This window comes from Onychostoma macrolepis, chromosome 25, assembly GCF_012432095.1.
Source record: "Onychostoma macrolepis isolate SWU-2019 chromosome 25, ASM1243209v1, whole genome shotgun sequence".
Lineage (NCBI taxonomy): Eukaryota > Metazoa > Chordata > Actinopteri > Cypriniformes > Cyprinidae > Onychostoma > Onychostoma macrolepis.
This window is the reverse complement of record NC_081179.1, coordinates 18,915,391-18,930,436: the sequence shown is the minus strand read 5'-3', so window position 1 is coordinate 18,930,436 and position 15,046 is coordinate 18,915,391. Positions and strand designations below refer to the sequence as shown.

At 34.2% G+C, this 15,046-nt stretch overlaps 1 protein-coding gene across 2 annotated transcripts in view; it reads right to left on the bottom strand.

Moving 5' to 3' along the window:
- lsp1a (lymphocyte specific protein 1 a) overlaps positions 1-12,873 on the bottom strand; it is a 34,366-nt gene extending 21,493 nt beyond the window's left edge. For both annotated transcript variants that reach the window (XM_058767731.1, XM_058767730.1), the window contains exons 1-2: positions 12,687-12,873; positions 4,390-4,536 (exon numbers count right to left, since the gene is read on the bottom strand). In XM_058767731.1, the coding sequence (XP_058623714.1) occupies positions 4,390-4,536; positions 12,687-12,745 (206 nt within the window). In that variant the 5' untranslated portion in view covers positions 12,746-12,873. The remainder of the gene's footprint in view (positions 1-4,389; positions 4,537-12,686) is intronic.
- Positions 12,874-15,046: the final 2,173 nt, after the last annotated feature.

Sequence of the window (15,046 nt, the reverse complement as noted above, 5' to 3'; positions counted from 1 at the left end):
TTGGGAAAACAAATAGTCAGTATGCTGTGTAAACTGCACAGTATCCAGAGTGCACAGATTTCGCAAAGGGCTAAAGTTTGTCATGTGAATTCACCAGGTTGACTAACAGACAGCTGATTGGTTTAAAAGTAACACATCTTTATTGTACACGTATTTATAGTGGCCACAACTTAAGAAACTTTTGTTTCCTCATTTTTGTAAATTTTGGCCACAATTTTCTAGTTGTTCCCTCATTGTAATTAAATCGTGGGCACAAATTAGAAATTTGTTCCCATGACTTATTAATTTTTTTCACTCATTTTAGGAAATCTTGGCCACATTGTACAAATTTGTTCCAAAATGAGAGAACAAATCAGTACAACATGGCCACAATTTACTAAAACAAGGCAATTAATATTAATTAATATTTTTGTTAATACAGCGTATATCACTAGTCAACTAAATGAATGTAACATGGAAAAGATGAATGCACTTTAAGAAGTTGAATGTAAGGGAAATGTCATTTTGGAATTTCTGTGGTCTAATGTGATATTGTTGTTCATGCCCTTAGCAAAAAGTAGTATACTTCAAGTTTATTTTATTAAGTATACTTAAGTAAAGTTCAAGTATATTTTAAGTATACTTTATGAAGCAAGAATACAAATATCAGTGTACTAGTAGTATACTTGTATGTGTACTATTTCAATACTCCTTGCCCTTGGGACTAAATTGGCCCACTTTCTAGTATATAAAAGTATACTTTTAAGTATACTTTAAGTATAACAGTAGTAAACTTTGAGTACACAACTAGTTTACATTAAAGTTTTTAGCTTGTACTGCAACTATACTAAAAGTGAAATTATAGGTATACTGATATTTTACTAATTAAATACTTGTAGTAGCATATTTAGTACACTTTGAAGTATAGTATTCAGTAAACTACTGGTTTAGTAGTTTTATACTGCAAGTATACTCGTAAGTTTTCTTTAAGTGAACTTTACATCATACTTTAAGTATACTACTATGTCCCTATATAGGTATTAATTTTTATATATTTTGTTGTATGAATATCTGAACATACAAAACATCAAAAGAAAGAACAGGGTATCTGCTTGTAAACAAAAACATTTTATTCTAGCTTCATCCATTTAAAAAAAAAAAAAAAATTAAACACTTGAATGTGGGTAAGTTTCATAAAAAATAAATGAATAAATAAATAAATAAACAACATTTTGAACAAAAAGCTGAAAATAGACTAATTGGAAAAATGGATTCAGAAAATTGGAAAACTAGAAAATTGGATTCAGAATGATAATCAAAATGTAGATGGAGTCGATCAACACCCCAAAGCTTGACAGTGAATATTACTTCTTCATTGGTCGACATTTTATTCCATAACGTTACACAGTTTTGATGCTGTTTTAACACGTGGAAGCATCTGTTGTTTTGGTTTCTTCTTCACTTGCTTTTGGAAATTCTGTATAGAAGATGTGTACTAGCGCCCCCTACCACATAACAATGAAAACATGGATTCTCAAAGCACAAGTATAGCTCAAATATATTTAGACTTTTTCTAAGTATAAGACAAGTATACTTAAATGTAATTTTAAGTATATTTCTGAGAAGTATAAAGCCCATTTCTGAGAAGTATGTAAAAAGTAGACTAAAAGTATACTTTCCTATTTTAAGTTTAAAAGAAATATACTAATAGCACACTTGAATAAACTTATTTTTCGTAAGGGTGTTCTTGTTCATGATTTTCTTTTATTGTTGTAATTAATTTATAGCATTAACAAGATGACCTGTTGAATTTATTTTGGGAGCGATGACTGATTGAATGTATTTTTAGTCCAGTGCCTGTATATAAGATTAGTATTGACCAAGTTCAGAGGCTGTCATATGTGGATCAACTTACTTTGTTGTGTATATTCAGCAGTTCCAATATGCAAAATAACTTTTATATTGATTCAATGGATTTATTGCATTTTGAAAAAAAAAAAAAACGTGTCATGGATTTATTGCATTTTGGAGGGAAAATAATCAGTTTTTATAATAAATCTTTGAAAATCAAAATCTGGATTTGAATTTTTTATGTTATTATAACCTAAAGATGCTATGTGAAAGTTTGAAACAGAAAATAGTGGTTTTCATCTTGCCACTTTCTTGGTAAAGAAAACCAAACTCTTCATATGTTTATTATTAGTGAAACCATTAATAGCGGTTCACTTCCGCGATTTGGTACAACTGCGTTCACATCAGCAGCAAACCGTATCGGAGTTCACATGAACCGTACCCCAGACCACCCTTTTTAAGCGGACTCGGGTACGGATCGCTGGTGCGCACCCAAGTTCAGAAGACAGCGTTCACATCATCCAAACGAACCGAACTCTGACGTCAATCGAACCCGGGTGCGCACCAAAAGTGCTAGTGTGAATGCACCCGTTTGGGCAAACCCTAAAGATTTGTCGCTAGGCACTTTTTGAAGAAAAAAAGTCACTAAAGGGCTCTGAAAAGTTGCTAAATCTAGTGCACAAAGTCGCTAAGTTGGCAACACTGTGCATCTCCATTTCTTCAACTACGGGCAAGGTCACGGGTCAAACAGAAGAGGTGCGCTGCGTTAATCACGCGTTAATAAAATGAATGCCATTACGCGTTAATTTTGACAGCCCTAATTAAAATATATTTCGACATATTGCCATTGTATGTATGAATTGCAATTTAAATGTATTTTTATTTAGATTAAATGAACATCACTTCATCACTGACCCACATACACCACTAACTATTGTTACAAGGGTAAATTTATGTAAGGGATTACTCAACTGCACCTCTCACCCTGTTCATTGCAAAGTCTTGAATTAAAATCTATTTCATCTACCCAGGAGCTGCCGGAAAGGAATGCAAAGCAAATTCCGCAAGACTATTAAGCAGATTTTCAGCAAAGCATAACGACTGAACATCAACAATCAGTCAATACAGTTCAATTCAGTTATACATCTCAGTGCTTATTTACTACACCCAAGCTTACTGTATGAGCCCAGTTTGAAAACCTCTAAACGGGCATTACTAAAAATGGGCATTACTCTTTCCGTGTTGAACCGATCTAAAAAGTCTTGAAAATGATTCAAGTGTCTCTAAGCCAAGAGCGAGCCTTTAAATCTTCTCTGATCAAGGATAATTATAAAGTGGCCCTAGATGACCTATTTCTGCTTTAAACAGTTTGACTCAGAGAGCTGTGTTTAACTTCACACATATAAAATATGTGGGATGTGAGGTCTGTAATGTTTCTCTGATTAAAAACAAGGCGCTGTGGTGTGGGATATGACATAAACCCTGCTCCAAAGGCATGCTTGCTGAAAATTCTTCAGAGATTAGGTAATGATGAGAGAACAGCTGTGCCACTGTATATGCACGTGTAGGTTTAGCTGAGAGAAAAGGAGAGAGAGAGAAAGAAAACTAAACTGACCTTTTACTAAGACCAACCTTAAAACCATAATCCTGACACTAAAAGACGTGTGATAGGGTTAATCACATAATATGAATCATTTTTTTCCTCCACATCTGTGTTCAAAAATACATAAAAAATGCAATTCATACATGCAACTGCTTGTGTATTTATATATTTTAGCATGTTTTTAATTTGTGATTTAATTTTTAATGTTAAAAAGTCAAAATTGTCAAATTGACCTATCTTTAATAAAGAAAACAGTCCTGAAAATAAACCTCATTAAGTAGTTTGGGACAACACTTAATATTTTCTCTAAACATAATAATAATAATGCAGTGAAATTTTAGTATTTGCAAAACTTTTGTCTGCCAAACATTGTCAAGTGGCGTGACCAACGTGCAGAAACATGCAAGAAAACAATTCAAAACTAAAAAACAGAAATTGTATAATGAAGAGAACTAATTAATTAATGTCAAGATTGATAAGTCTCTTAAAATATCAGATAATTAACATTTTTATGATAAGCAAAGGTTAGTTAAGATTGTAAAATGTCATGTCGTGTAACTCCCAAAAAATTTTACTTTACATTTTTTATATTTACTCATTTCATGAAGTGTCTGCTAAATGACTAAATGTAAATGTACTTGTCTTGAGAATGAAACCAACATGAACACAAAGAGTACATTTCGCAGAACTTGGCATATGCATTTTAAACCAGATTTTTGCTTTACTTTATCATGGACACTCTTATATTTGACCTTAAAACTATAGTTGCTTTGCATGTCAGTCAGACGGTCTCCTTCTGTTGAAGTGGACAGACTTTGGCCAGAAAAAGCGGTAATGAGAACCAGACATGTTGCAAGTCTGTATTTCCATATTTCACAAGGAAATCTGCCAGGCAACAAAACAAGCCTAACAAAAGCCAGGTGAAGTGCGAAGAATAGAATGGCGTTCACACTTACAGGCCGGTCTCAGGTGGGTTCACACTGTCCTGAGGGGAACTGGCAGATCCAGACATGCTTTGTTGACTGCGGAAGGCCTCCCGGGCCCGACGTCGCCTTTCTCTCTCGATCTCCTCAGCATCTTCGATACTTCGCTGAGCCGTCACTCTGTAGGAAGAGAAGCGAGAACGAGCCCCTTGTTACACCAGAAGACAATTGTTTTTCTTTCGTGACCCATGTGAGAGCCATGGTCAAATGATGAATGACCCCGAGCCCAGAAGAGTGCTGTTGACTGATACATGGACCTCTTCAAGAAATATGTTTGTTTAGTCCCTTGCTTGAGATTCAGAGCCTGTGGAACATCTGCTCTGGCATTCAACACCACCAATGCTTGAGTGACAGAGACCCTGCAAACTTACACTCAAGATTCTGAAGCATCTCTATGTTTGTCTAGCTTGAAAACACACAGATATGCTCTTCATGTCTTTATATGCTGGAAAAAATAGGCCAAACAAACTAATTTCGGTTGCTACTTGAAGCTGTATTTACTAATGCTAGTTCTTGCTAAATGTTCATGGTAGCACGCATTAACTTTGGTGGATGTTCAACCGAAAATCATTTACACACGTTCTAAACTTGTATGACTTTCTTTCTTTTGTGGGCCACAAAAGAAGATATTTTGAAAACACTCAGTGGTTTTGTTCATACAATGGAATTCAATGGGCTCCAATGTTATTTGGACCCCAAGATTCTCCAAAATATTTTGTGCTCTGTAGAAGCAAAACCTTCACACAGGTTCGGATGGACAGAGGGTTGAGTAATTATTTTGGGGACTTTAGGGACTCAGTCTAGATTTTGGGTCAATAAAAGGTGAACACAGGTCACCAATGACCCTCAGAAGAATTTCAGGCCAGGTTACAGCTGAGGTCACAGGTTGCTATGATGAGTTTACAGCTAGCCATAAAAGCATGTTGACAGATCAATACTCATTCATCAACATCAATAAAAGTTCCAGTTAGAAACAGAAAGGTTTTTCAGACTGATGCCATAGGTAAACCTTTTTAGGTTCCACAACTTTTTTTGAGTTCTTTATCAATGATAGTAGTGAAACCGACACGAAGAGCCTATAATGTAACTCCAAAAACTTATTTTAAATTGCTAAAGAAGCAGATAGCAACTGAAGAACCTACAGACCCCACAAAACTCCTTCAATTAACTTATTGGGCAAAGAACCATCTTTAAAGGTGATTTGAGATGTATATGAGTTTGTTTCTTCATCAGAACAAATTTGGAGACATTTAGCAGACTTTTGCTTCCAGCTAAAATATGACTCATCTATTTCATAATATTGCTTTCTTCAGTAAAAAAAATAAATAAATAAATAAAATAAAAAGTTGTCTTGTCTGAATTAGGAGAGATATGCACAGATCTACAACTGTTTACAAGCAAAAACAATTCTAAACAAATGTGTTGGTAGGTTTTGATGTGAGAGGACAACAGGAGACAGACTTTGTCACTAAAGGAAGCATTGTTTTCAGTTAAAATGCCTTAATGATGAATTTGTTTCTTGCAGATGTTTCTTATAGAGGTTAATTGATGGAATGGAGTGGTGTGGATAACTTGTGGATTATTGTGATGTTTTTTATCAGCTGTTTGGACTCTCATTCTGACGGCACCCATTCACTGCAGAGGATCCATTGGTAAACAAGTGATACAATGCTACATTTCTCCAAACCTGTTCCATAGAAACAAACACCTCTTGGATGTGGATGTCCTAAGGAGTGATAATTTTTCTTTTGGCATGAACTAGACATTTTTGTTGTCACTGAGTACATTCATTGAGGAACCTTTAATAAAGTTTGCTAAATTTGTTCTGAAACAAGTTATTTTATAATGTATTTAACCAATGTAGAAAAGTGCTATCATCATTGTAATCTAGATGTTCTGAATATCAGCACAGCTGCAGTTACCTGTAGTGCACGGCCTGCGGCAATAGTGTTTTTTTTAAAGTACAAACCAGTTTCTACTCATAACCCAGCTACAATAAAAAGAAAAACACACATCTGAAACCAACCATACAATTTCACAAAGGGCTTATGGCAAGATCTGATGTGTCACACACAGTTCCCGTGCCTCTGATTATTATAGGCTGTTAATCACCCAGACAGGATTACTTCATTTTTTGGCAGAAGCCACGTGAATGATGTCAATCCTGCCAGTGATGTCATTCAATATCTGATTTATTTATCACTATCAGTCCGATTATGTAGCCTGCTTTTCTTTTTCCTTCATGTCTGGAAATACAGTTTTCCAAGAGTTATGAAAGTGAAAACACATTTTCAGTCATGGTGAGCATATTGTCAAACGCATACTGACAAAATGTTTCTCAGGCCCATTTCTGAATTAAATGGAAACAATAAAGTGAGAGTGAGAGTGAGGGAATGGGAAAAGAAAACAAGAGCCTGGCTTATATTCAGCATGTATCACCTCCCCTGACAATGTGTTGACTAAATTTCCACAGCCTGGTGCCCTGAGGCTGAAAGGATTTGGAGGGCTTGACAGATTGGGAAATGTTTTTCACCATTGTTGCCTGCCCTAATTTGCCACAGCCAAGTCTGGTCTTGCAAAGCACCAGCTGAGCTAGATTGGTCAGTCTCAAATGGGTCACATAGAAGTTGACCTCCGACCTGAGTTTCCCTTTCCAGCTCTTAACCTTAATTATTAAAGTGAAACTGCTCAGTAAATGTCATTTGTCTGATATATGATATCCAGACAGGGTGTTGTTATTAATGCTGGAAGGCTGAAAGTGATTGATCACCCAAAAATGAAAATTCTCTCATTATTACTCACTTTTTACCCTCGTTCCAAACCTGTATGACTTCAATATATATTTTGAATAAATATTTGTAATATATGTAAATATTTTTATGTTCCACAGAAGAAAAAAATGCATACAGGTTTGAAACAACATGAAGGTGAGTAAATGATGACTTTTTTGTCTTTTCTTTTTTTTTTTTTTTTTTGATTGATTGAACTACTTTTAATCACTTTTTACACCAGCAACATTCATCAAGTTGTCATTGTAATGTGACTTACCAACATTATCGCACACTACCAACTCCTCTCCTGTGGCCTCAGAATAGTAAACTGTCCATTGGTTGTACACTCCAGAATCCAGAATACTCTTTTCACACACTTGTTTTCACCTGCTATGTATAGCGCATATGATATTTGGATGAAGCCAGAGATTTAATTTTTTTTTTTTTTTTTTTTTTTTTGCTGTGCCTTTAAGCCCTGTTTACACTGACAGCGATAAAGCAACTAGAAGCCGTTCCTTCAAAAGAAGACAGGACAATACAGAAGCACATGGTAAGTCTTGTGTGAAATACGGAAGTGTCGAGCCAACAGGTAAATGTTACTGTGAGGAATTTATATATGTCTACATAAAAACAACGCGTGTAAATCGTTTATCACCGAATTCAAACAATAAATGACGTTTTGGCGCTCTTTTATTTGGCGCTCTTTAACTCGCGCCTCGGGTTTAAACGGCAGCGCGAAGCACACGTGAGCAATCATCTCTTCCATTTCACTGCTGGTTATTGTACGAATGAAACAATGAATGAAAAGAAAGGTATGTTTCAACTTACTGAAATGTATGAGCTTTCATATAATCGCCTAATCTGCGTTTTAGCCGCGGAAAGTCATCAATACAGTGTGTAGCATACACATAAAGCAATGTTACCTCAGCAAATCATTCAGTCCTGTTTATAAGCTAGAAAAAAGAATGGTACAGTAAATCATATTCCTAAATTCATTATTAAATAAGCACAAAATAAGGTTTAGATATTGTAGAGGAAATTTCTACCACAGCATCCAGAGGTTGAAAAACACAATTTATGCAACTGGTGCCAGCTGCAATTCCAAAAACACTCACATCCATTAATATTGTGTTCAGCTTTTCCATCTCAGACTAAAATGTGAAGGGTAAAAAAGTTCCTGCTGTACCACCTTTTTCTTAACTTTACTCTTAAGAACAAGTCATTGTTCTTAATTGAAACCATCTAAATGTTCCATTTGTTCTCGTTTATAGGGAAGCAAGTCCTTGTTTTGTGCTTGTTTACAGGGAAGCATATCCTGCTCTTTGAGATCTAATTGATGGATGCTGTTATTTGCTCCTCTCTTATTTTGTATCTGCATTGAAGGGCAGCTGTGAGGTTTATTGACTCTGCGAGTCAAATGATGTCATCTTAATGACAGATTTAAAGAGTAAAGGAGAGTTATTTCCCCAGACATGTGTGCACTTCCTGCTGTCAGTGTGTGGTCACATCACTGCAAACCTCACATACGTTTCCCAGTGTTCCCTGAACGGCTGACGACATTTCAAAGCACTGATCTAAGCTGTGGAAAGTGTAGCGTTATGAATCATGAGAACTGAAATAGCTATAATTATGTCATTTAATGGGAGAGCTCTAAAAATGGTTTATTTCCTGGCACACTTCAAAGAGAGAGGAGAGGTTCATAAATGACCGTGCATAATTTGTTTTACAAAAAAATGATCACTTTATCAAAAAAAAAAAATTAATGTGAAATATGATTTTTGAATATGAATTGTTTGATTCACTGTATTTCTATGGCCCAGGAATATATACTAATTTTAGTTAATTGACTGATATATTCATATACTAACCCTAATTTTACCTCTGTCTCATTGCCTATAGAAAATATTCTCTGTGGCACATCTTACCCCCGCCCCCCTATATACTTCTCTAAATACTCTTGTAATGCTTAACTAAACATAACACAGTGCCCTCAGTGTTTATTTTACTCTGCTGCCGAAAACCTTCAGAAAAACACTGCCACAGGGATGGTAAAGTTTATTCCCCCGTTCAGTCAAATGGCTAAACCCCCTGCATTCCAGCAGCTCTTATCAGAGTATCGTAAATAGAAGAGCTGCTCACGTAAAGTCCATGGATCAGGGGGTCATGGCTTAGACCACAATGAGAGAGAGATTTTTCGAGCAAGTTAAAAACAATGGTGTGAGATTTTTACATTGCAGAATCAACACCACAAAACTAAAAATTGACAGCCTGCCAAATCTACAGTGAGAAAAATGGCGTAGAAACAGTTTTCATTCAGAAACTTTTTTTTTTTTTTTTCACAATTGCACGTTTATATCTTACAATTTTTACGTTTTTTTTTTTTGTTTTTTGTTCTCTCAGAATTGTGTGATGCAAACTCAGAATTATGACTTTTTTCTCAGAATTCCAAGTTTACATCTCAAAATTCTTTTTTTAAATTTTTTATTTAATTTTATTTTTCTTTATTTTTAGTTTGGCTTCAGAATAAATGTAATAGGGAATTTCTATCTCACAATTCTGACTTTATTCTTAAAATTTCAAGTTTATATCTCACAACTCAGAATTTTCTTCTCAGAACTGCAGTTTATATTTGCAGTAAATTCGCATTAAAATGTTATAGTTATTATTCATATTTTTCCAGATTTTTCTATTTTGTATCTTGAGTTAACAGCTCACAATTTTGAATGTTTTTTCTCAGAATTTTGCATAATAGTGAATTTTTCTTATCTTTGTATTATTTACAACTTTTTTTTTTTTTTTTTTCACAATTGCACGTTTATATCTTACAATTTTTACGTTTTTTTTTTTTTTTTTTTGTTCTCTCAGAATTGTGTGATGCAAACTCAGAATTATGACTTTTTTCTCAGAATTCCAAGTTTACATCTCAAAATTCTTTTTTTAAATTTTTTATTTAATTTTATTTTTCTTTATTTTTAGTTTGGCTTCAGAATAAATGTAATAGGGAATTTCTATCTCACAATTCTGACTTTATTCTTAAAATTTCAAGTTTATATCTCACAACTCAGAATTTTCTTCTCAGAACTGCAGTTTATATTTGCAGTAAATTCGCATTAAAATGTTATAGTTATTATTCATATTTTTTCCAGATTTTTCTATTTTGTATCTTGAGTTAACAGCTCACAATTTTGAATGTTTTTTTCTCAGAATTTTGCATAATAGTGAATTTTTCTTATCTTTGTATTATTTACAACTTTTTTTTTTTTTTCTTTTGGGAAGATTTTTATCAGCTGGTTTTGCGGTAAGTGTCAGTTTAACATGTGTACTCTACAATCTGCAGGAATTGTAATGGTTTTCAAAATACTGCAACAAGTGTTTACAAAATATTGTATACACAGCATCATAACTGAGGTATCCGGTATGTGTCTCAGCAAACCACACAATGGTTCTGATGAATGTAGGCCGTTAATAGAGAATGCAGCTTGCTGAGTGTGAGAAAAGGCTGTTTTTGGCAGCTCTGAAAAGCCTTGGGGAAATAAATCCTGTCTGCCATTAATGCAACCTGTTTGTGTTTGACAAAGTACACCTGATCCATCTCAAATCCTCTCCGTAACGAAATGAACACAGCATACATATCCACAGAGGTTACGCTATTTGTTTAGTCTTTCGCTATATGTGTGTATGCTATTAAAAATGAAATCTCTGTCATCATTTACTCATTAAACCACTCCTTTTGTGATCCACGGGAGAAAGACAGCTATAGGGGTTTGACATGATGGGTAAACAATGACTGAAGTTTAATTTTTAGTTGAACTAAGCTGTTTCTGGATCATTTTAGTCAAATTCTGAACAGACACGTTTGTGTTTGTGGAAAAACACAGTCGGCTAGTTTTAGGTATTTGAATTGGTATATTGCTTCATTGTTTACAGTAAACAAACTACAATCTTCTACCTAAATTATAGTTGGTTTGCAGCACCTTTACAGATAACCGGTCATATTACTGTGTGTCACAATGAATGTCAACAGGTCACATGTTTAATTAGGGGGCCTGGGTGCCCTCAACCTTCCCTTCCTCCCTTGTCCTGCCCCATCATCCATCCACAATCCCGCAGCACCTCTGGAAGAAACAATAAACTCTCATCTGGAACGCTGACAACATTCCAGCTTATAAAAGTTACAGTAAACTATTTCTCTATAAAGACAACAGCGGATGAAGGTGCAACAAAGTAAAATGTGCTATGTATTAATTATTGTATTTTTTCAAATATATGTAAATTGATCTTAGTACTTTTTTCAGGTTTTGTTTCGGTCTTCTTTAGGTCGTTTGTTACACTGTAAAAAGTGATAAGTTGACTTAACTTAAAAAAAATTGAGCAAACCCGTTGCCTTATTTTTTGAAGTAAATGATAATTAAAAAAATAAGTTAAGTGAATTGTCAAGTTCACTTAACTTTTTTTAATTATTATTTACTTAATCATTTTAAGGCAACGGGGTTTCCTCAATTTTTTTAAGTTGTCAACTTATCACTTTTTACAGTGAGGTGTTTGCCTATTTGTTAAGCAATTAAAACAAACAGAATGCTGACAATTTCAAATTTTCTTGTTAAAAAATATCTATGAAGATCGTAAACATGAACGTGTGTAAACAGGCACACTGCAAGAAAAATAATGAAATACAAAAATACAAGAAAATACTATTTTAGTCTTTTTGCGTCAAAATTCTGATCCCCCCCCCCCCCCAGATTTTTCTAATTTATATCTTGAGTCTCACAGTTTTGTTTTTTTCCTCAAAATTTTGACTTTTATATCTCAATTCTGACTCCCCCCCCCCATTGTAAAAAAAAAAAAAAAAAAAAAATTAATTTTGAGATAATTACTTTTTTGTATTTTTCATCCTGTGGCAGAAATAAGCTTCCATATTCACAAATCACAATGTATTACTTGCCATTTCTTTTTTGTTAATTTATTGTAAAGTTTATTAGTTTACTATTGTGGGAATATTCATACTGTTCAGTTTATATTGATGCTCCACAAACCCATTTTAAACTAATAACAATTTTATGATTAAAAATGACTCAATATAAAATAATTATAATAAAAGGTCATAAAAATATAATTTACAAACAAAATGATTACCAGTTTCCTTCACGTATATGCAAAGTTTAAACTACAATCTTAATGTTTAATGTCAATTACCCCAAAAGAGACACATTCATTACTCAAATGCAAAAAGTTCTGGTCTTCTCATAACAAAGGATGACAGGTTCTTAAAGAACACAACATGGCATTGAAATATAGGCTGTGATGACATTTAGTGCATTAAATATTAACATGAATCCCATTTCAAACAAGAATAAGCAATGTTGTATCATTACCCATAAAACTGACATAGCAATTGCAAAAGAACAAAGAAAACAAAGCATACACCCATCATCACACCTGAAATCCTATCTGCAAGCCTTAAATGATTTGATGTGAAAGTCTGGCACACAAAGTCCTCACCTCAGGAGGTTCTGCAAGCCTTGCTTGCTGGAGCTTCGTCTCATGATTGCACTTGACATTGTTCTTTCTTCTGCGAGCTTGGAATTCTTGGAAGTTTGGTATTCCGTGGAATCTGATTCACAAACGCTGACGCTCTTTCCTCGGACGCTCAGCTTTTGAGGAGAGATCCACGCGGCACTCGGTCTGGTTTCAGAGACTGGCTTTAGTCACACTCTGTCCCCTCCTCCTCTCCTCCCTCTGTTTTTTTTTTTTTTTTCTCTCTTTCCTGCATGTGGTTCTCATTGAGAGAGCTCAGACCATAACCTAACATCTTTTCCCCCTCCTTTTCCCTCTTTTCCAGGGTCATGTGGCCATCCCAGGGGAAAATGTAAGTTGATACCCCCCACCCCATGCTATGAATCCATCCCCCCACAAGACCCCCGTCCCAAACCCAGAACTCAGTCTTTCTTTAACTGTGTTTACATCGGTAACAAAGCTCTCAGACACGCTTACAAACAAACTTCAGCAAGTATTTTGATACTTCCCATTGTTTGTCTCCTATACCTGCAGTATTAATCATACTAGACAACAATTACACTACCGTTCAACAGTTTGAGGTCAGTAAGATTTTTACTTTTTAAAGAAAGATTTTAATATATTTATTCATCACAGATGCATTTAATTTATCAAAAGTGACAGAAAAGATGTTTATAATGTTACAAGAAAATTATATTTCATATAAATGCTATTCTTTTGAACTTTGTTTACATCGAACCTGAGGAAAACATTTTTATTAAGCAGTTTGTTTTCAGCATTGATAATGATCAGAAATGTTTCTTGAGCAGCAAATCAACATATTAGAATGATTTCTGAAGGATCATGTGACTGAAGACTGGAGTAATGATGCAGAAAATTCAACTTTGCATCACAGGAATAAATGACATTTTACAGTATATTGACATAGAAAACAGTTATTTTATATAGTAATAATATTTCACAATATTACTGTTTTACTGTATGTTTGATGAAATAATACAGCCTTGTTGAGCAGAATAGACTTCTTTCAAAAAATATTGCAAAATTGTACCCGACTTTTGAATGGTAGTGTATTTCTTACAAATTGGCCATACTTTACATTTATGATTTATGTTTTCTATCCAAAGCAACTTGCAGTAGATGAGCAAAATAAATTTGTCAAGGAGTCACATCAGACTTTCAAATGAAGATAAATATTTAGGATAAATATATAAAATGTGAGATGCAATAATACCTTTTAGCAAGACAAAGCATAAGAAGTTTTCCATTTTTGAACGACTACATGAAATATTTGTTTTATTTGTTAATGATCTAAAAATGGTGAAAACACAACAAATTATGACCAATCACAGAACATAAATATTAGATTTCCCTAATTAATTCACCTTATTAAACTCTATACTCCTTAAACAAAATATTGCTTGATACTTAAATATAATTAAAGGTGAAGTGTGTAATTATTCCATTGATTGGTCAAGCAGACTGTCTTCGTCCAGTGTCTCTCAAACAAACAGAGCAATGTTTTGTAACCACCATAGACGCAGTGTTTACACTTTTCAGGAAATCAACCCACAGATTGCTTATTTATCTCTGCATATTAAACTGACATTTTAACCAGGAAAATAATTATACAATTTGTTTTTAATTCTCAACCTCAGCAACTGAAGCTAATCAGTTTCTCATTTGTTCAAAGCAGATTTCCATATAAACATGTTTACACCATCTCTGCTCTCATTTTTCACCACACACAGGCACATTCACACACACAAACACACGGCTGTCTCAATCCACCGAAGCAACTGCCTCGTTAACCCGGTTACTATGGTAAACTACACAGCATTCAGGCCTGTAGACTGTTTGGGTCTCTCTCCAGACAATACCAGTACTCAGCACGGCAGTCCTCAGCTCTATACTGAGCCTTGTTTAACAAGTCCAGCCCTCGCTTGAACACTGGCCCACCGGCCCACACAGAAATACACCAGGAAGAACTCAAGTCATTCAGTTGAGTTACAGCTGAACTTTCTGTTTGAGTTTCAGTTGCAGATTTAGTGGCCTTGTTAATATTTGTAAAGGAATGATTTAAAATTCCCCAAAGAGATCTATCTATCATTGCTAGAGGAAGCTCGAGAGTTTGATATTTACCCTCAATACTGATTAGTTTTGAAGTTTAATATTAAAAGTGAATCATAGTAATGGAAATGTTAACATATTTGGTAGCTAATATAATAATAATAATAATATATCTAGAATTAAAGTTACCAGTGTAATTTTAGTATTATTTATATAAGCTATTTTAGTATTTATAATTGTTGTGGATTAGTTTATTTTTACATTTTTAGTTTTCA